At 47.3% G+C, this 22,917-nt stretch overlaps 1 protein-coding gene and 1 long non-coding RNA gene across 5 annotated transcripts; one reads left to right on the forward strand and one right to left on the reverse strand.

Moving 5' to 3' along the window:
• The first annotated feature begins 1 nt into the window (after position 1).
• On the forward strand, positions 2 to 3,335 carry LOC111838541 (uncharacterized). The gene is made up of 3 exons (XR_002836897.2): positions 2 to 356; positions 1,069 to 1,198; positions 3,212 to 3,335. It is a non-coding gene; the product is annotated as an uncharacterized lncRNA (long non-coding RNA).
• prkg1l (protein kinase cGMP-dependent 1, like) lies at positions 2,864 to 22,916 on the reverse strand. Of its 4 annotated transcripts, XM_023801535.2 has the most exons (20): positions 21,293 to 22,916; positions 20,596 to 20,788; positions 20,199 to 20,322; positions 19,145 to 19,311; positions 17,719 to 17,832; positions 14,057 to 14,162; positions 13,865 to 13,928; positions 13,549 to 13,626; positions 9,642 to 9,736; positions 8,331 to 8,396; positions 8,162 to 8,236; positions 7,892 to 7,988; positions 7,675 to 7,814; positions 7,499 to 7,588; positions 7,270 to 7,411; positions 4,877 to 5,040; positions 4,575 to 4,697; positions 4,173 to 4,235; positions 3,865 to 3,931; positions 2,864 to 3,432 (listed from the first exon to the last, which is right to left on the reverse strand). In XM_023801535.2, the coding sequence occupies exons 2-20, from the start codon at positions 20,783 to 20,785 to the stop codon at positions 3,331 to 3,333; spliced, it is 2,067 nt and encodes a 688-aa protein (XP_023657303.1). In that variant the 5' UTR covers positions 20,786 to 20,788; positions 21,293 to 22,916; the 3' UTR covers positions 2,864 to 3,330. The 4 variants fall into 4 exon arrangements, with proteins under 4 accessions (XP_023657303.1, XP_072560711.1, XP_072560715.1 ...); XM_072704610.1 differs by having other exon boundaries at positions 7,270 to 7,588; XM_072704614.1 differs by having other exon boundaries at positions 7,270 to 7,588; positions 20,596 to 20,806.
• Position 22,917: the final 1 nt, after the last annotated feature.

The raw sequence follows: 22,917 nt of genomic DNA on the forward strand, positions 1-22,917 counted from the left end.
AGCTCTGCTTGTGCAAATCAACCTGACTTTTGACAATTTGGGGAAGGAAACCAAGGGAGACCCCTGGCCCTCTTATGATTGGTCACTTTCAACGCGGTTACACCCACAAGACCCAACTTGTCCCTTGATTGACAGCTTCCCCTAACTGAACAAGAGGCATGCAATTTGGCCAGAGGTCAACCAGATCTGCACTCCTTTCCAGAAGGTGGCGTTAGTGCACCAAATATTATTTTCCAACTGCCAAAAACAGAAGAAGAAGAAACGGTTTGGCCAGAGGCCTGTTATTTCAAACATCTGAGCCCTGACAGTAAGACCAGAGTTGAAAAACAATGGCCACGATACCTGAAGACTTGCATGTAAGTGATACTGTGAAATGGCTTCATCTAACAACCCAGCAATTTTCTTATTGTGAAATTTTGTTGGAACTACAGATGAAACTGTGTGAAAATTTAATATCACGATTATGGTGACCAAAGTTATCAAAGTTATCAGTATTATTGTGGTATTGTTAAATGTGCTTAAGATTTTCAAAAAGTGGTGACACACAACTGAGCTTCAACCAAAGTTAGCAACAGCCTCCCAGGTCACTGTAATACGGGTTTGTTTTGTGTCCATGAAAATATGGTGCAAGGCAATGACCTTTGGCAGTGACAATATATATATATATATATATATATATATATATACACACACACACACACACACACACACACACACACACACACCAATGAGCTAAAACATTATGAGCACCCCCATGTGAAACAAGTAATGTTGACTAAATTGTAGAAATGATATGTGCCAAGGCTTGGGCAGGGAAAAAGATCAGAGTGACTCTAATAAGGGCCAAATCATTATGGCCAGATGTTTGGGTCAGAGAATCTCCAAAACACCAAGGATTGGGGGTGCTGACGGTCAGCCGTGGTGAGTACCTGCTCACAGTGGTTAGTCATAATCCATCGAGGTGACATGTGAATGAAGGTTACCCCATGTGGAAGGGCTATGTTGGCATGGTAGATAATTTTGATTATAATAACTGGAGTAATGATCTTGTGTTGTGTTGTGTTTGAGGTTACGTACGTAACCATGGATCGGACTTGTCAGTCCATTACATTCCACTCATACCCAGCCATCCACATGATGCAGCAGAAAATGGGATTCATCAAACCAGGCAGCCTTATTCCATTGCTCCAAGGCCCAGGTACGATGCTTGCATGCCCATTGTTGACGCTTTTGATGGTGGGTAGTGGTCAGCATGTGCACTCTGACTGGCCTGCAGTTATGCAGCCCCATAGGCAACGGGACTAGGGCTTTTTGGAAATACTTCTACTGCTGGTCAGTAATATCCGAAATTCCAAATGCATTCATAATTGTTAGCTGGCCAAGGAATTCCCCCTTTGATTTGCACATGCTGCACCTCTCTAAATATTTTTTTTTGTGCTGAATGAAAGCAAGGGCATCTGTGATACTTTAACATTTTTTCTGTTGACCTTGGCATTCATTTTTTGCAATATTAGTGAGCGTTCACCGGTACCTCTGGGAAGGTCTTACAAAACAAAATAACAACAGAAAACTAAATGGTGTCCCAGTCAATTTGCCCAGGCTACACTCTCGGCTAAGCAGCTTGATGAAAACATCACTCACACCCTATCAATCAACTGTTTGTTTTTGGTTTCACCAGTATGATTTCCCACTGAGGGGTGACTGTGATGGTTTCTCCCAGTACTTTCTCTATTCACCTTAATGGCTAGATACTACGGCTATTGTTGCTTTTATCTTCCTCAATTTTCCATCACTTATTTAAAGTTGATTTATCCTTCCTTCTCTGATTCTGGGTACTTCCGCCATATCCCTCCCTCGTGTTGGTTTCCCTCATCCTGACTGATGGTTATGCCATTAGAGTTATAGCTAGGGTTAGGGTTATACTATTAGAGTTATAGCTAGGGTTAGGGTTATGCTATTAGAGTTATAGCTAGGGTTAGGGTTATGCTATTAGAGTTATAGCCAGGGTTAAGGTTATGCTATTAGAGTTATAGCTAGGGTTAGGGTTGCCTTAAGGGTTATTGATAAACTGCTGTCTGTTTCTCTCAACATTTCCATGACTGATGTTGGTTTCACTCATCCTGATAGTTGCTAATCTCTGTTTCTCTTTTTACATCTCTCGCTACTGTCGTTTTCTCCTGCTGCAGCCACTTTTCCTCCGTTTCTCCCGGTACCTTCCCTATTCGTGTTTCTTTCTCCCAGCAAGCACCTGGTTTCTCTTCAGTGCCTTTACTCCGGCACGTTCCCTCTGCTGCTGTTGCAGTGTTACACTTTTCTGTGCTTTTCCTCTCCATGGTCCATTTTTCTGTAGATTCTGGGTCAGCTCATAAAGGTCGACACGCTGACAGTCGGAGAATGACGCCGGCCACACGACCTGTATTGCAGTATTGAACAACTGTGCTTACAGTGTGACATGGGGCCTCGTGCTACTGCAGTACCTCCATACTCCTCAATAATACTCATAAAACCTACTCAGCAAGGTGGTGGTAAAATGAGTATGGCTGGTACAAGTCCCAGCAGTATAATCCGCTGAGCAAGATACTCAACATAATATATCTAATTACTCCAGTAAAATAACAGTTTAGGAAGGAGGAAAAAAAGCTACGAAAAAGGAGTTATCCGAATCATTCTGAAAAGTTAACCTCTAAACTCCCATACAGATAAAAAAAAGTTACAGAATGAAGATAGACCAGAGAAAAGTAATAAACAAGATGTACTTACTTTTCAGCCAAATTAAAGCTTATTTATTTATTAAATGCTCCTAACTAGTGTAAAAGTGACAGATAAAAAGTAATTCCATAAAAAATTAAATTATATAAACATATGCAAATGAATTCTGTTTATTAAAGTACTGTAGTGTTATAAAATTATTATTCTGCAAATAAAATATTTTGATACTATTATGAAAAGGCATTAAGTCAATGCAGTGGTTATCATATATTTTGCTGTTCTAGGCCAAATTAGTGATAAACACAGTCACAGTTATCATTTGTAATATCCAGGACACACAATATAACTCTGATCATTAAATATTATAGAGATTTACTTTTTAATATCACAAATGTTTACTATAACCTTCAATGCTTACATTACAAAATCCTGACTGATTTACAGACTAAAAAATTCCCAGTCCATTCTACTGTCTTATAAACACTGCATTGTTTTCTTAAAGTCTGTCTTCAGTCCAGAAATACCGGCTTAATGGAAACAGCCCTTTCACAACACGCTGCTGGTGGCTCCCCCTGCTGGACGTCATTCCACCTTCAACAAGGCATGTCGGATCTATTCTGCTTAAAACTCGGCATCCCAGCCTGACTCCTCGTCTGGAGGGGGGGGGTCCTCCGTGTCACTGGGGAAGCAGTCGAAATTGCTGGTGTCAAGGGGGCCGCTGACCTGGGGGGAGGAATATTTAACCATCATATACTGGCTTCTTCACATTTGGGGGACTTTTCAGCATTTAGGTATTTCCATGGTTGTAAAACTTGAATTTTAGTGATTAGCACCTTTCCTCCCTTCCTTGTACTTAGATTTGAATATTGATGTTTGCGAAATACCCCATAAAAATTCTTCCTTCATTCATTTTTTGACTCTGTTGATGTCTATCTATGATCGCTACAGGATATATTGTATGTCCCATCATGCACTTTTGTAATATTTATTATGAGGGGGGCATTGTAATAAAATCTTTCTATGAAAAACATCTGAACATTTCTGCTGCATAAATACTGTATTAATACTAATTAGAAACAAAACTGAGAACACAAGGTAGGCATTGTGGACACCCCCCACCCCCTCACCCCCAAAACCTCCTCCAGTCTCTCTTACATCGGGAATGATCGGGGGGGTCAAGGTGCCTTTCCGAATTCCTTCCCAGTTGAATCCTTCAAACCACCTGGTAAAAGCAATAGCACACTTTTTTTTCCCAATTTTCTTTATATATGGCAAATTATAGTACAATTACTTGCATTTTTCATTTATAAATTCTAACTGCATCCCATTTAATGCCCTTAGAGACATGGTAATGTTACAGTAACCTCTTTGGGGGATAAAATGCTTCCCTTTTTAATTCCTTTCCTGGCCGTTGCCTCCCTCTCATTCTTGTGGCTTCCATCAGTGCCTGTTACGGCTCTTACTTGTGTTTCTGAATGTCTCTGACTCCATTTTTCTGATTGCCGAGTCTCTCTGAAGGGTTGTCTCTGTGGGTCAGAACATGGTTTTGCCGTGAGGAGCTGAATTCTCCTAGGTGCTGGTGCGCTCACACATCACACACACAGACACACGCACACACAAACACAGACACACGCTCACGCATCACACACACACACACACACACACACAGACACACGCATCACACACACAGACACACGCACACACACAGACACACGCACACGCATCACACACACAGTTCACGCAGACACATACACAGACACACGCACACACACACACAGACACACACATACACAGACACACGCACACACACACACACACAGACACACACACACATACACAGACGCAGGTGAATCCGAGCATCAGACCTGCACAGCCTCTTGATGAGGTTGGCCGCGCTCTTCGTGATCTTCTTGGGGAACTCCACCATGTCGATCCCTCGCAATATGATGTTGTATGTCTTCATGGGGTCTGAGCCCGAGAATGGGGGGCTAGAGGGTTGAGGACGGTCAAAGAACAGCCAGTCGTGACGGGTGGGGGTGACAGTACATCCCTGAGTGACAAAGGCAGCATGCAGACAGTGTCCTCCCTGACCTAAAGCGGTCACAGAGACCCCCTCTGCATTCCATATCCCGCCCTCTGGAATCCTTCCCGAACCTTCTGGCCTCACCTCCCGCTCAGCAGCTCGAAGATGAGGATGCCCAGGGACCAGCAGTCTGCAGAGACGTCGTGGCCCTTGTTCAGGATGATCTCGGGGGCGACATACTCTGGGGTTCCGCAGAAAGTCCACGTCTTCTTCCCTAAGCCCACTTTCTTGGAGAAGCCAAAGTCTACCTGCAGAGGACAGGAGAACAACAAGGACGTGGACGTGTCACTTCTGCTGGGCATGTGACGTGCCACGACGCGGCTCTCTGCGTACTTTGGCGATAGACCTTTCTAGACTGGCATACTGTGGAGGGCAAAACTTAACCTTATTCAGAAATACAGTCATTCTCCTGTCCATCACAGTGCACAGACCCACACACTCAACCAGTTTAGAATCACTAATTAACAGCATATTTATGCAGGAGGAAACCAGAGTAAAGCCATAAAAACACAGGAAGAACCGGCAAAGGCCACAGACACAGAGAGCTGAATGTGAGGCTGCAGTGCCACCCGCAGTGCCACCCTATCAAGTGCGTGAATGAGCATATTTGTCGGTGTTGGTTGCAAGTGCAGGAAATGCAGGAATTACTCTTATTCTGCTCCGTTCAATTATTACTCTCAGTTACTCTCAGGCAGGAAGCTGCAAAACACCACAGTCTGTCTAAATACAAACTAAAGATATTTATATAATGAACCTGAACATGCCCACAGAAATATTCCTCAGAAATCCAATCTAAAAACATGAGACTCATGTCATTTAATCAGAAGATGTCTGATATATGATGATAAGCCTTGTAAAGTCAGAGACACGCTGGTTTGACCTTCCAGATGATTCCTGTGATTGGCGAGAACTCAGAATCTAGTTTGTATCTTTAAAGCACCAATATGCTCTCTGCTACTATCCGATAATAGTTCAGTGAAACTCAGAGTAAGTGAAATATACCATTGTGCAATACTCTATAATATACAATACAGATATATTCTGAGTTACACGGTTAGAGGTAGAGAAAGAGGTTTAAAGGAAACTGAATTCCCACAGAAAAGATCGAACAGCCAATGAAATGGACTGAACAGAGAATTAAGCTGTAGAAAGAAGAACCAATGTAGCCATAAAGCGTCAGGTTGGGTAACTTCGGTCTGTAGTTTTATATGAAAAAACATCGCCCTGGAAAGACATAAAAGGCTCGTCACAATGTGTGATGACGGCACTACCGACAAAACGGCCGAACCCTGAGATGAAACTGTATATGAGCCACAATAGAACCCAGTGGAGCGCTGGTCAGACAAGGCAGTGCGAAAGAGCCTTCACACCTCAACAAAGGTAACAGATAATGCATTAATTATATATATTTTAAAAAAGACCCACCCATATTACATGGCCAGGGACAACCCAGAGTTGATCCCAAGCAGCAAAGGGCACAAGGCATAAATACTGAATTTTGGCTTTCAGTGACATTTCATCAGTTAAAAAATATGACTGAAGAAGCTTAGCAGCGGTTCACTGCATTGCGACAGGGGCCAGATTCGAGGAAGCTCCAGCTGACAGGAAGCGTGGCCGTGGGGCGTTTCGATTGGCTGATATCTGTACCCAGGCTGACCCCATGGGGCGTTTCGATTGGCTGATATCTGTACCCAGGCTGACCCCGTGGGGTGTTTCGATTGGCTGATATCTGTACCCAGGCTGACCCCGGGGAGCTTGCTTGGTTACGTTGGCGTGTTCACACTCTGTGCGCTTCTGTTCAGGTGCTCCTCACAATCTTCTGTTAAAAGGATCAGACCTTTTTTTTTTTAAAAAAAAAAAAAACCCTCCTCTGGTGTATTTTTTCTAACCTTTTGTCTGATCACAAAAGCCAGCTTGATGAAACTCCTCACATTCATCAGAGAGGCCCCTGTAGCCCTAGTTTTTCTTTGAAGAGCGATGCTATTAGATTTGCTGGATTCACTGGGACAGATTATTATGTACTCTGAGAGCATTAGTCCTACAAATTGGGTTGGGTAAGTCATTACTATTATTATTATTATTATTATTATTATTATTATTATATTACTATTATTAACAACAAAAACAATACAACAACAGAAAATGTAATAACATATGCATATGCAGGATTTTGGGATCGCTATTCAGCTGTTCAGGTGTGAGAACTCTTCACTCAGTCAGTCCTCTAATTAGTAATCGAATTAGGGAGTTGCAGCGAAAACCCGCACACCCAATGGCCCTTTCTGGATAAGATTGCCCACCCCTGCTTTAATGATCGATATCCATGCTGTCCCCGAGGCTGCAGCCTACGCCCCCTGCTGTTCAGTTCCTCGTCAGCCACTCTACCCTTTTCCCTGCAGACATCCTGCCAATTGACCCAAACCAGGACCCTCCCACGCAGAGCCCTAGCGGCACCCCAGACGGCTTAGAGCGGGCACCAGCTTAGCGTATCCACGCTGGTCCAGGATGATGTTCTCTGGCTTCAGGTCGCGGTAGATGATTCCCCGACAGTGCAGGAAGTACAGCGCCTCAGCCATGCAGGCGGTGTAGAAGCGCGTGGTGCCTTCATCGAAGGAGCCCCTGGGGGAGGGGGGTATGACCAGTGAAAGTGGCGTTGGACAAACACAGCGGCCCCAGTGCATGCTGGGAGAGAAGGCACAGCAGTACCTGTCTCTGAGCAGGGTCCAGAGCTCTCCCCCTAGGCAGGCCTCTAAGAGCATGTAAAGGTACTTAGCGTCCCTGAAGGTGCGGTAGAGCCTAGAATCAAGGCAGAAGGACAGATCATCCTGCAGGCCACCGTGTGTGGAAACGACGGCTACGAAAGCTGAGGGTGAGGCCCAAACCTGACGGTGAAGGGGCTGTGGGCCTCCATCATGATCTGCCTCTCAGACAGGATGTGTCCCTGCTGGCTGGTGTCCAGGATGTGGCGCTTCTTCAGGACCTTCATCGCAAAAGTGCGGTCGGGGTCGTTCTTCAGCTGCACCTAGTAGGAACCGGGCACCACCGCACTGGTGAGTCTGCCCAGCACGTTCAACCGCCGGAAGAAGACAGGACACTCACCAGCTCCACGCGGCTGAACCCGCCTATGCCCAGGGTGCAGATGACCCGGAAATCACTGAGAGACAGGCTGGAGAAGAAGACAGCTTCCGCTTCCAGCCTGATCCCGGCAGGAAGCGGTAAGCAGAGGAGGGTGTAGAAAAACAGCCGTAACAGAAAGTGAGCATCATGCTGAGATGAAGCACAAGTTACACAGCATGTGAGACAGATACAGTTCAGCACTTCGGACAGACGAAAGGGCACTTTAGACAGGTAAACATGGTACATGCTCACTTGACTTTGGCCTCATCGGTCTCGTCAACCTTCCTGCTGACATCCTCCAGGCCACCTATCAACTGTTTGAAGGTCCTGTAGGGCATGGCGGGTTTTCGGTAACCAAGTCAGTGCCGTTCATCTTAGATTCATGGCCTGTGTGCTGCTGGGCTCCAGGAGAATGACTTACTCTCTGTCTATGACCAGACATGTCACATCTCCCACCGCGATGACATTTGCCATCCTCACGTCCTCCCTGGGAACAGGCCGGAGGGGAGAAGAGGCCACACGTCTCATTCAGCCTTTGGGGCATTAAGTCTTGAGCGGTTCAGACAGCCGTGATGCATCCAGTCAGGAAAGGCCAGACTGGCCCTCATACAGGTACACAGACACGGAGAGCTTGAACCTGCGAAACGTCCGGAAGCCACCCCCAGGGAACATGTCCAGACTTTCACTCCGACTTTACACGGTGCAAGCGGCCTGTGTATTTGCATAAATGCTGTACTAGCTTGGCGGGGCACAGTGCCCATACGCATAGCCAGCAGGCGGGAACAGCCTAGAACATAACGCCCGTGGCTCCCAGTGCCACTTTCACAGAAACCGACTCACGACTGTGGGCGTCTTGACGTCTTGGTCCTCACAAGCAAAACCCCATCACTGAGTGCATCCGCCTTTACTCACAAGTTCCTGTCCTTGTCTGCATCTGCTCTTACCCTCTAAGCCCCCGTCTCCGTCTGCTCTTATCCTCTAACCCCGTCTCCGTCCGCTCTTACCCTCTAAGCCCCCGTCTCCGTCCGCTCTTACCCTCTAACCCTGTCTCCGTCTGCTCTTACCCTCTAAGCCCGTCTCCGTCTGCTCTTACCCTCTAAGCCCGTCTCCGTCCGCTCTTACCCTCCATGCCCATCTCCGTCCGCTCTTATCCTCTAACCCCGTCTCCGTCCGCTCTTACCCTCCAAGCCCATCTCCGTCCGCTCTTATCCTCTAACCCCGTCTCCGTCCGCTCTTACCCTCTAAGCCCGTCTCCGTCCGCTCTTACCCTCTAAGCCCCCGTCTCCATCTGATCTTACCCTCTAACCCCGTCTCCGTCCGCTCTTACCCTCTAACCCGTCTCCGTCCGCTCTTACCCTCTAACCCCATCTCCGTCCGCTCTTACCCTCTAACCCCATCTCCGTCCGCTCTTACCCTCTAAGCCCCCGCCTCCGTCCGCTCTTACCCTCTAAGCCCCCGTCTCCGTCCGCTCTTACCCTCTAAGCCCCCGCCTCCGTCCGCTCTTACCCTCTAAGCCCCCGCCTCCGTCCGCTCTTACCCTCTAAGCCCCCGTCTCCGTCCGCTCTTACCCTCTAAGCCCCCGTCTCCGTCCGCTCTTACCCTCAAAGCCCGTCTCCGTCCACTCTTACCCTCTAAGCCCTTGTCTTCATTTGCTTTTACCCTGTAACCCCTTTCTTTGTCCATGTCCGCTCTTACCCTCTAAGCTTTCATCCTCAAGGACATCTGTTCTTACCCTTTAAGAGCCTGTTCTCCAAACCAATCCCCCCTGGAAAGTGTAGACAGCAGGACTGTTTCCTCATTGGCCGATTTGTCCTTCGTGACCTTAACCTGGGTGAGAGAAAATGCTCAAGGTCACAGAGGACATTCTCAGTAAATGGCTGTTCCCAAAGGCACTAATGTACCCAGCTGTGCTTCACAAGTCTTCTAGGATGCTCTTGCCCATTATGCCCAGATGAATCATGGTACGATCGTCCACTAACTTTGAGGGCCAGGGGCTCCATAGTGGCAGAGGAGAATTAACCATGTTTTCTGTGATGGTGAAAGTTTGCCCATAATGTCAGAAGCATTCCCTACAGACCTATAATATACCTCCAAGTGATGGGCTACAAACGAGTGAGACATCCCCCCCCCCCCCACCAACATTGATACAATTCATCCTGGACTGTGGCACATGGCTTGACTGAAAAACAAACAAGCTTAATGGGAGTACATCACGTCGCCATTAGAAAGGGGGGGTTTTGAAATAAATGCTAAAATTACATTTCAATAATCCATGGATCTGTAAACAACTGTTCTTTCTTTTAACATCCCATAATTTACAGGATTCAAATGGCTGGAAAGTGGAACAGTACCACAGATCACCTACCATTTTATGCACTTATCCACTGCTCCCCCCCCCCCCCCCCCAAATAGCAACCCCCATCTGTTTCCACGGCTACTCAATGCTCCTTCTTTCTGGCCAGTTTTCTCACTCTTATTATTATTATTTACACAAACACAGTGACAGAGGAACTGCCTTATATCTGGGTTCTCTTTCGGGTTGCTTTATTCTTCTCCTGCAGTCCAAAGACATGCAGTTAGGTGACCTGGTGACTCTAAATACACCCTGAAGAATGACTGTGTGACTGTGCCCAGGCTGCCCCGTTCCCTGTGCCCTGTGCCCCCTGGCATGGGCTGCAGACTCACTTCCACCCTGCACTGGGTAATCAGGACAGATGGATGGGTGCAGATCATTGTGGGCCAAATCTAACTCTCAAATGTATTAAATCAACACAAAGTGCATACCCTCACCCTAACCCTGATACATTCTTTAACCTAACGCAGTTCTTATGCTGAATAATGACAGTAGCATGAGCCAAATGGGCCTGCCTTCATAGTGGGGTACCGCAGGGTTCAATTTTAGGACATTCTTTATTGATGTGCCAAACATGTTATAGTAAATGAGTTAAATGATTATTTTTCACGGGTGTTCACAGTAGAGAACTCAAGTAACTTACCACCAATTAGTACGAATACAGTGTCGTCTATGACCAATACATCTATAACTGAGGCTGATGTGGTACTAAGTCTAGCTAAACTCAAAATGAATAAATCGCAGGGCCCTGATGGCATCTCACCTATAGTTTTAAAAGAGATGAGGGATGTTATTAGCCAACCTTTAACTTTAATATTCCGGAAATCATTATCTGCAGGTTTGGTACCTTCTGATTGGAAGCATGCTAATATAACACCCATATTCAAAAAAGGGGATAGAAGTAATCCAGCAAACTATAGGCCAATCAGTTTAACTAGCATTACTGGAAAAATAATGGAAGCTATAATCCAAGTGAAAATGGTAGATTACCTGGATGCAAATAACATTCTGAGGGATAGCCAACATGGACTTAGGAGAGGTAGATCCTGTTTAACGAATCTACTTGAGTTCTTTGAGGAAGCTACAAGTGAAATTGATCACAAAAAGGCCTACGATGTGATCTACTTAGATTTCCAGAAGGCCTTTGATGTTGTCCCCCACAAACGGCTCTTACTAAAGCTCAAAGCTGCAGGGATTTTAGGAACTGTGGCAGCTTGGATCGAAAACAGGTTAACTGACAGGAAGCAGCGAGTAGTTATTAGAGGCACAATGTCACAGTGGGCCTGCGTTCATAGTGGGGTACCACAGGGTTCAATTTTAGGACCACTATTGTTCCTAATTTACATTAATGATATTGACAACAATACATACAGTAAACTGGTTAAATTTGCAGACGACACCAAGGTGGGTGGTGTAGCAGATACTGATCTAGCAGCAGAGAGGCTACAACGGGATCTGGATTTAATTAGCGACTGGGCTGATACTTGGCAGATGAAATTTAACACAGATAAATGTAAGGTAATCCATGCAGGGAGCAGAAATATAAAGTACAGATATTTTATGGGTTCCACTGAAATAAAGGTAGCTGATTACGAGAAAGATCTCGGTGTGTATGTTGATGCTTCCATGTCCCACTCTCGCCAGTGTGGGGAAGCAATAAAAAAGGCCAATAGAATGTTGGGTTATATCTCTAGGTGTGTGGAGTTTAAGTCAAGGGAGGTGATGTTACATTTATATAATTCCTTGGTAAGACCCCATCTAGAATATTGTGTGCAGGTTTGGTCTCCATACCTTAAGAAGGACATTGCTGCTTTAGAAAAGGTGCAACGGAGGGCTACGAGAATGATTCCTGGTCTTAGAGGAATGTCTTATGAGGAGAAGTTAGCTGAGCTGAATCTGTTTAGCCTTGAGCAAAGGAAACTAAGGGGGGACATGATCCAGGTCTATAAGATTCTAACGGGTCTGGATGCTGTTCAGCCAAATGGCTATTTCAATATTAGTTTAAATACTAGAACTCGTGACCATAAGTGGAAATTAGCGGGAGAACATTTTAAAACAAATTTGAGGAAGCACTTCTTTACACAGCGTGTAGTTAGAGTATGGAATAGTCTTCCTGCTAGTGTAGCGGAAGCTAAAACCCTGGGTTCCTTTAAATCAGAGCTAGATAAGATTTTAACAACTCTGAGCTATTAGTTAAGTTCTCCTCAAACGAGCTTGATGGGCCGAATGGCCCCCTCTCGTTTGTAAATTTCTTATGTTCTTATGTTAATACAGCATCACAACGCAATCTCTGAAATCAATACGAATGTGTAAAATATATCTTACTCTCCTCACTAGTCCTAGAGTGAGGATCCACATCCATTTCAGGATTCTAATATCAGTGCATCAGCCTGTTTATATTACAACGCTGGATAAGATGAAATTAAGCCTGCGATTGGGGGATGTGGTGGGCTAAACAGCCAATGGTAGGATGGGATGGCAGGATGGGAGAGGCTGTACTACACTGGGGGCTACAGGTGGGGCCGGCCTGTAGCCAGAAATAAATGTTGGGGTGCGGCAACCCTGCCAATAGGTCCCTCTTGGTAGATTTTGCCAACAGGGGTGCGGGGGCAAACTTTGGGGGGTGGGGTTCAAACCAGTAGTTCTACTAAGTGGCTAAATGTCTGATGTGGGTGGGTCCTGTTCATATTATAAGACCCTATTAAAGGGGAGGGCTGACAGTCAACCTGGGACATTAATTGTGTCTTAAGATTCATTCCCTACACACAGGTCTCTTGTAGGGATGCAGGGAGAATCCACTCAATCTGTCACCATCTTATCTGCCGTCTGCTTCCAGGGCCGGAAGAGGCTCTCATTCAACTTGATTATGGAGCATTTCCTGTCATTGGAAAGCCGTATGACGGAACATCAGGGCGTCCATCTAATATCCATTACTCATATTATTCAGCGTCATTGGTTTCTTCTGTTGACGGTGACTTTATTGCCCTTTTGTATTGAGCTGAGTTTCTCCCACGGTGCTGTGGGAAAGGCTCTTCTGGGAGTGAATCAGCCGAGCACTGATTCACCTCACAGTAACAGCGTTACCTACCGCCCTGGGGCAAATGTCAGGAGAGTGACTCTTTCGTTTATGAAGGCCATATAATGCGGGAATTTTGGTTTCATTACGGGAAAGCATAACAAACCCAGAAAGAGCCCTCCAGGAAACGGATGACTTGACATTACGCTAATCAGACCATGTGACCCTGTCACGGGCTGCCGGCTCAATTGGCTGCAGAGGCTTCCTCACCTGGCCCTCGCTGATGATGAAGAAGGTGTCCCCGGTGGCCCCCTGCCGGATGAGGTAATCCCCATCGGCGTAGTGGGTCTGTCAGGTGGTGGGGAAGGGGCAGGGAAATGGGCGGGTCCCAGGAAAGACCATGAGAAAAGGACGGGTGGAGAAAATGAGGTAAGGAGCAGAGAGAGATTAGATGAGAAATAGAGATGTGTGAGGAAGTGCCAGCGGGCAGGAACACGGGCTACAGGGGCGTCGCCATCTACGCAGTGTTCCTCAAGCGGCCTGCAGCACCCTGCGTGTTTCCGTGCACACCACGACCACGCCGTACCTCCTCCAGGACGTCGGCCACCTTGCTAAGCACGTCCTCGGGCAGGGGCTGGAACGACGGCACGCTGGGGAGGAGGACGGCAAAACTCAGCGATTCCCAAATGTAAAATATGAAAGAGAAACACATGCGGGGTTGGGGGAGGGGGTCTTGGGCAGGACACTGTGACAGCGACATGGGGGGGGGCACGGTCACCTGCGCAGGAACTCCATGTACTGTGAGTGGCGGATCAGGCCCGTCCGCATCATGATGGTCTGGAAACACTGCCGGTTAATGGCCCACAACTTGATATCAGTCAAGGCTGGGGAGGGAGAGAGAGAGACAGAGAGAGAGAGAGAGAGAGACAAAGAGAGAGAGAGAGAGAGAGAGAGAGAGAGGAGAATTGACTGCAGTCTGATTTTAAATTAAAAATACCTGCGCTTCTGCTTTCTGATGCTACGGGAGTCTGAGCAGCTCGCATAAATACAGACATGAAAGGCAGTAATGTGAGTGAGGCCCCGTCCATGGGTGCGTGTTCGTGGCCCCGAGTCGCTATGTTTTATCTCCCCCTTAGCAGACAGGAGGCCTGTCGCTTCCCAGAGACCTCGGCATTGATCCTGGTCATGCCGCGGCGGCCGGTAACGTGGTACAGACCCCCTCCCTGAAAGCCGGGGCAGCCTCCCAGCTGAATTATAGGGTGCACACCCCCCCCCCCCCGCTGCCGCCAAATGGATTTCTCTCAGGAAATACACTTATTCTCACCAGTAGGGGACACATTAGCAGGGATGAAATTCTAAGTGATATTTCAGGGTGTCTAAGTCCCATCCTGTGCCTCTCTGTCACTGTTTTACTTCATTAAATGCAGAATAGAGATTCAAAGCTGTATTTCCTATATCCTGTACATCTGCCCCCCCCCCCCCGTGCTGTGGGCAGAGGGAGAGAAGATCTTTGGCACAGATGCTGTGAATTAATGATGGACCTGATTAATCGACTCAATTTCTCATCTTGGAAGCGGGAGGCGACCCAACTGACAGTATTGTGGGGGGGGGGGGGGGGCGCTAGCGAGACACACTGACAAAGGCTTTAGGCTTAATCACCGAGGCTCCGGCTAGACCCAGACCCCCAGATTCCCCGTGCCCTGCATGCGCTCTCTCTGCCGACAGATGCTCAAGACAGAATTTGAGGAAATGAGGTCAATTAGGAGACGGTCAGCGATCTGAGGCTTCACAGGTTATGTAATGACGATGCACGCCTTTTCACACCTGTCCATCCACTCCTGGGGGGGATATATGGTGCCGCATGACTTACAGTGCGTTCACACAGTGGGCCAGATGTCTGTTTTTTTTTTTAGCTTTAGCATTAGCGCCAGCACCACTGACAAGCTAACTGGCTAACAGGCTAACCCAAATGCCACGTCCCAACACCAGGGCGGTAGAACCGTCGACAGCACACTCCGCGTGGTGCATGGCATCCCGACCTCCTGGCCTCCCTCCGTTTTACCACGTAGCTTGTAATGTGAAGGAATTTATAAGAAGGAATTAAGAAAGTCTTATTAAGTTATTAGAGGGCTTCAAAAACGGAAAAAAAAAAAAGGCTACAGCGAAGGAAAATTCAGGTCACCGCTGAAGACAGGAGTACAGCCAAGAACAGACGGGGGGAGGGGGAGAGTTGGGGGGGACGAGCATTTGGGAGAGGGAGACAGAAAACCAGATTAAGAATTCTCTTCAGGTCCATGGGCAGTCCGGACTGCCTTAGGGGACGGTTGGTACCACGAGGCCGGTTCTTTCGCACCCCCTTGCCCTGGTTCTGATGGGCCCATGCATTCTGGTGGCTGACCTAGGGCTGTCGGACCCGGATCTCAGATGGATGGACGTACAGTAAGCGGTGCCTGTACAGCTTGACCCATTTCTCTGGCAGGAAACCAGGTCAGTGGCGAGGAGATGGACCTGCTTCTGTCGGCGGGTGGAGGATAAGCGGCTGTCATCACACTGTGAGAAACGTGCCCCACGCCCGAGGACCCTCTGCGAAAGGGCATGGGGGGTCTGATATGCCGCATCGGGTCTGGCAGGCTGATTACTATCTGCATCGCATCCAGGGTGCAGCCTGGGATAGGCTCCGCCCTCTGCCATTAACCCTGACTGGGATAAAGAGTCAGAAGATGGATGGATTGATGATTAAAATTTGCTAATTACCCCAAGGCAAAAGTAGATTTAATGATATCTAATGAAGTGCATGTAAAATATCCCTCCTGATGGGGGAGAGGGGCCGCCCAAGGTGAGTTGCCCCCCCCCCATTTATCTTTCAGAATTCCCACCTCACAATAAGGGCTCTTTGAAGTGCGGGAAGCGGCTGATAGTGACTTTGATTTAAAATTCATCAGTTCTAGGGCAAAGCGGAGCAGCACACGATGTTTGCGAATGAGGGCGACTCCCGGGACCAACCGCGCCTCTATCCGGCAGCTTCATTTCCCGTGTTACGCTTCACCCACGTGTCCCGACTCCAAAGGCAGCCTCCACACAGCCAGTCAGGCTCCCTGCGCCAGTCACCCCTGTCCTCGCCGCCACGAACGAGTCTACTCCCTCTCACTTGAGAAGAGAATAGCACGAGTCTTATGTAAAAAGAATAACAAATAAATCGGCCTGAGAGAGCGCCGGGACCTTGGGCCTAGAGGAACGGTCATTGTGCGTTATCTGCCTTCGGCTTACTGGCAGAAAACATGAATAATTCACTTATTTTGGAATTCGTCAAATCTGACAGTCCACAGTCAGACAATAGTGTAGTCCGCTGGTCTGAGAGGCACTAATCCTGCTAGTTATCTCACCATCTCACCTTGGTTAGTGTTGAGTAGCAGAGTGATAACAGGCTGTGGCCACACTGACAGAGGAAACCTCCCCCCCCCCCCCCCCAAATGAGTCTAATTAGGCAAGGCTGACACGTCTCTAACAAGGAGTAAGAGGGGTTATGAGGGCGTGAGCCGGCTTTCCTCATCCGTCTGGGCCTCTTCTGTTCCTTTCATCCAGAATACACCCTTGGAGCCCTTCCATGCCTCACCGGGCTTCGGTTCGCCGTGAGCCCGTTTGCCCGGAGCTGTGGTGACCATGACGCTGCCCAGCCTGCTGTAAATAAAGACGGTGGAGGCACCTCCACCTGACCATCAGGCCTTGACTGTGTGACGGGTAAAGGAACCAGGTCCCAGGAGTAGAGGAAGAGGAGCCAGAAGGCAGACAAGACTGAGGCAAAGAGTCATGGTACAAGTGAATTTGGGTGCGGGGGGGGGGGGGGGGGGTTTAAAAATATACCCCAAAGAGGGGGATTTCGGGACCTTAGTCACGTTAATCTGAGTGCCTTCATCTTTCCAGCATCTGGGGTGAGGTACAAAAAATAGCAGTAGCATAGCAGCTGCAGCTACTTGTTTGTTCTGTGCCTGAAGAACGCTCCCGCGATCGTACTACCCCCCCCCCTCGATTTCCTGCTCCGGAGCTTGAATAAAACCCTCACATGAGAAAAAAAAAAGACATTCTGTTCTGTTGTTCTGAGCAACTTTGCAGGGCATGGACTGCATTTGTGCATCTGGACGTACATCAAAAGGTCAGGTTTTGCGATCAATCCTATAAGTGCCAAGTCATCCGGCAAAGCGATTCTTCCATGTGTGGAGTTTGAAGGGACCTGCCGATCGGCCTTCCGTTCAGAGAAGCCACAGCTCGCTAAATGTCCTCCTGTCTGCTACAGGAAGGGTTTCACCTCTTACTCTGGGGTATTTCTGCTCCTGATCACATGGCTGTATAGCATGTGAGACATTCAGGCATCTGGCCATGCGTCCAGGTGGAGGTGTGAACCGGGCTCTCTGCAAGCAGGCAGCCCCGCTGAGCCGCCAGTACCTGTGACAGTGGCCGTGCGGGTGCAGTTGTACAAGATGGCCAGCTCTCCGAACACCCGGCCCGGGTCCATGGTGCACAGCTTCTGGTTCTCCTTAGTCACCTCCACCTTCCCCTCTGTGTGAAAACAAGCAGCAGAGGCGTTAGAGCAACTTATGTATCGCAGGCCTGATGTGTGACAGTGAGGGGGAGGGGGCCCCTGTTGCAGCGCACCGTGTGTGTGCGTTTCGTAATTACTACATCGTGGGGACCAGACTTCCTCACAATGTCATAAAAACGTTGTGGGGAAACGTTTTTTTTTTGGTCACAGGGGGAAAATTCAATTTTATAAAAATCTGTGAATGCAATCAAAGAAAATAAAAATCCTAAAAGTCATTTTGTTTGGTTTATGGTTAAGGTTAGGATTGAGTAGGTAGTAAAGAGTTGGTACCACCAACCAAAGGAGTGGGGGGGGGGGCGGATTCAGACATTTAGAGTCCAGCAACAATTCAAGTTGCATTTGAATCCACATATAAAGGCCACACTGGTTTTGTGCGCGTATATCTTTCCTGAAAAATGACACAATTGCAACGTGTAGGTGCATCATACACAGTGCATGCGTGTGCCGTGTCCGTGTGCCATGTGCTGTGTCCGTGACAGCGCAGTGCCGTGTCTGCAGATGTCAGCATGACGCCGACATCAATCAACAGGAAAAAAGCCGCAGACTGAAGCAGGGTGTCGGCAGCAGATGACAACAGGCTGCCTCTCCAGCTGCCCCGGGCTTCCTCCAGGGTCAGCAGGGAGGCGCCGCAGCCTCCGGAGCCGCTAAAGCATGGAGACGGCCCGGTTCTGACAGCCGGAATGGACCGGTGAGGGAAACGGCAGCGCCCAGCCCTAAGTACCATGAACAGATGTTCGGCAGCGCCTGTCAGATCCGGAGGTGTTGAGAAGTTATTAGGTCGGTCTCCGGGAGGGACCGGGGGTTTGGCGGGGGGGGGGGGACCTGGCATAATGACACATTCACGTGACATGTGGTGGCCGTATATTTGAGCCGCCATCCCATTCAGTGCCACCCCTTTGCTGCGTAACGGCTCTCAAACACGGCACGGGTGATGGGTCTCATTATCGCTAAACCCTCCCGTCCCATAAACGCACTGACCCTTCATTTTCTGACATCACGTGTTGGCAGCACCGGCGACAGGATGTCCGTAATGGGGGGGGGGCTGGGGGGGATCCAGGTGGCAGCTGCCAGGGCAGTTAGCAGAACATATTAAGGGTCTTGGACCATTACAATTCTCTCCATTACAGTCCATTACAGTCACCAGTCGCTGGCAAAATAGTGACCCAACGCAGAATGCCAGCCTCTTATTGCAATCAGGACAAAAAGTATTTACTCAGAAACATCCAATATCACACAATGATTTCAGTATGCATTCAGCGTCTCTCTCACCCTCCAGCACGTAGACGAGAGAGCCGTCATCTCCTTCCTTGATGACGCAGCAGCCTTGGGTGACGGTGGTGGGGTGCATGCAGTCCACTATGGCCAGTATCTGGCCCACCTCCAGGTGTTTCATGAAGTCATTCTCGAGTAAAGCGGCCTGGATGAGCTCTTGGGAGCTGTGGGGGAAAGCAGGCTGATTGGAAGATGATCCGTTCACATTCTGTGCCACAGCCACACAATGGTCGCTATTCAGGCGTCTTCAGTGGTAGAAGGTTACAATGACTTAATATCACCTTCGATTCGTCCAACTAGGAGCTATTCATCCATTCAAGCGTTTATAGCTCCAGAAAAGGAAAGTCTCTCAAAGAACGACAGAACCGGACTGACTTCTCCCCTATGACTCCGGCGACAAATTTTAACACCCCGAGGCTGCATGCTGTTAAAGGAAAAGCTTCTAATAATCACTGTTAATTATCAGTGAAAATGCACAGAGTTTATGTTATTGCAGTGAAGACCACGGTTTTTTAAATGCTCAGCATCACCTCGCAGGTTTGACTCGACTGTCTGTAGCAGCTGTTAACCAGCACAGCTTTTCCACTGGAGAAACGGCAAACGGCGAAGGAGCCCCTGACCTTCAGCGGTATCTGGCTTTGACAGCGGTTAACGTTAAGCTCGAATATCAGCAAAACAGGCTGAGCAAAACGTCCAGACTACAAACAGTATGGAATAGGCTTTCACCTTACAGTTTACAGCTTGGGGAATATCGTACGACCCTGATTTTTTACCATCCTTTCACTCATCCTTCTCCAAACTGCTTTTCCAATAGTCAGAAATTCTATTTTAGTCCAAAATCATTACTGACCATTATTTCCATCTAAATCAATGGTTCTGGACTCTGTCAACACCCCCCCCTCCCCCCAGCAAATCCACTTCTTTTTATCCCTCTATTTCCACACCTGTATTTCTTGCCATCTGATAACGTGGCCCTTGATTACCTAACTCGAGCGTGCAGGGTTAAAAACTTGCACCGTCCTAAACAGGTATGCAAACAGCTCTCCCTCACGATTTGCTCTTGCTGTAGCTGGTCAGGGTCACATGTGGCAGCTGGCTGGGGTCCAGGGCAGTGGGCTCAGCAGATATGGCCTGTCTCTTGGTGCGCTGGGGCTCATCAGCAACCACAGGTGGTCCTGAAATCGATACGGCATGGAACCACCCTTAAATTTGTTTTTTTATTATGCTTTTATAAATCTGTAAAAGCAAGCTAAAAAGCAAAACAAAGTTTAAACATACAACTATCATAAAATATTTCAAATTAAATTTCTGGATTTTTTTTTGTTGCTCAATTTAGATGTCACACCATTGAAATCGTGCAAAGAACAGACAATTGGATGAGAGCATCCAAAAAAAGAGAGGCTTGGACCGCTTCCAGAGCTCCGGAGTGTGGGGGTGGCACACGCTACCTGTGGAGGGAGCGGAGGGCCCGGAGGGGGTCAGGCTTGCCCGATAGCGGTCGAGCTCTCCCTGCAGTCGCCGAATTAGGTCGTCCTTGGCGTCCAGCTCCAGCTCCAGCTCGTCGATGAGAGTGTCGCGCTGCCGCAGCTCCTCGATTTTCAGCTGCAGGGCGAACTGGAGGTCCCGCAGGGTGCCCATTGCCTGGAGTCAGGGGGACGGCTGGCAAAAATGGCTGTTTGCGGGGCTCATAAAATGTATGCATGCAATCTAAACATCATCTCAGGACGTTCAAAGAAAAAAACGTTATAAATAAATATCTGAACTGAACATTTGTATTCATGAAATGTACAGTCAGATCGGATGGTTGGCTTTATGCGCAAACTTTACATTTGCATAGACACAATAAGATATACACGGAAAGACAGAAAAACTGCCACAAAACCACAATCCTAAATTAAAGTTTAACAAACGACGTTGCCGGCAGCGGTCTGTTTTCTCAGTATTAGGATAACGGTTTAATTCATCCAGCAAACATGTGAACTGATTACCAGTAGTACTGCATCCACTACAAGTTCTACATGCAATATTAATCGACACTGCTACAGAAATGACGAGAAAACGTATTTCCTCCGGCAAAAAGAAAACATCAAAAGTCACTTAAAAAAATAAACAACAATACAAAATAACAGAACATAGGTATTTTACCTGTTTCCGAACGCCGATACCTTGGGAGATCCAAAAACGACACACCTGCCTCTTGGACAACCTATATATGTACTTGCAGAGGTTTACGAGAGCAGACTCCAAAAAATCTGGGCGAATAATTTCAGTATTAATGTGCTACCGGGATTTTGAGCCAGCCGACGGTAATACAGGACGATCGTACTCTCCTTGTTAACTAGGACTGAATCCAACAGGCAAGCGCACACACTTCAGTAGCGGAGCGTCACTGAGACGTAGCGGTAATTATGTCCAGAATGGCATTTTGTCCGATGACCCTCCATCGCATCCCCGCTAAAACTAATTCCGACGTCGCACTGTTCTCACGCCCACACTGGCAGATCCCCCCGAAACCACCACACACCCCCTTGCATTCATTTTAGTAATCTCCGCATAAGAAACGAAATAGAGGTCCGTGATGTCAGATCACGCAGGTAATGTATGTGCTGTTCTTTGTACGTTTGTATATTATTTATGTTTTTTCCCGTCGGTGTCCATCCTTCTAGTTTTTCCACGCACGCTTTCTCCAAATGTCTAAATAGACACGTAAGCTTTCCCAATGAGGCATTTTTCTCTTATCTTTTCTCAGATGCTCTGTTAATTCACAGTCCCGGCCAGGGAATGCACGAAGTTGACGTTTCTCTACATGAATACAGTGCACAGAAAGACGCTAGACATACACTGACGTCCAGCTGCATATTAATCACATCATACGACACTGCAAATACTGATGCCAGTATTCCCATTCATCACTTCGTTATAAATTATCCATGAACACCTCGTTATTTAAATAAGGATTACACGCACACTTGTGATCACACATCATAAAATTACCATTTTTAAAATTAAAAATGAAAATCACATTCTCAAATGGATTACACTAGTAATTGTAATTTTGTGAAGAATGCATTACATTGCATTGATATATTTTATGATTAATACACTAATACACTATATATTAAATGTTAGCCTATATAATTTAATTACATGCTTTCTTTCTGCGTAAGACATCTCGGGGTATTTGGCTCTACATAGGATAAAAACTAAGAAACCTTGTAAAACATTGCCTGTTTTTGTGGTGGACATTGTTAAAATGTGTACGTAGGCTATGACCTTTATGATCGGACATAAAGTAGGCTGTGTTAGATCAGCTAGAGAGTTTAATGTGTCAGTTTCAAAATAAACGCTGTACGTGTCTCAAAAAATAGGTGATATTACAGCACTCACTGCAGAAATAAGCGCTGAATTTCACATTCACATGTCGGAGATTAATAGGCCTACATCAAGGGTCAAAATCCGCACACAATTCACCCTGTCCTGTTTAATGCCACTAAAATCGGGAGGTGATGGCAGAAGTCAATTTATGGTAGTCTGTAGTTATCTATTTGTCATTTTAGCAGATCATTTCCCCCGATGCAATTTAGATAATTCAATATTATTCTTTAGACATTATTTATCCTCAATGTAGTAAAATGCTCATTGGTTTTTCCAAATGCCAGGGTGTTTTTGCATTTAATTCTTGCAGTTTTTTTTAATCCTTGGAGTTCCAGCTCCTCGGTACAAAACAGGCGGTCAGTCGCGCTCGAGATCAGTTGACTTGCGCGGCGCTT

Source organism: Paramormyrops kingsleyae, chromosome 2, assembly GCF_048594095.1.
Source record: "Paramormyrops kingsleyae isolate MSU_618 chromosome 2, PKINGS_0.4, whole genome shotgun sequence".
Taxonomy (NCBI): domain Eukaryota; kingdom Metazoa; phylum Chordata; class Actinopteri; order Osteoglossiformes; family Mormyridae; genus Paramormyrops; species Paramormyrops kingsleyae.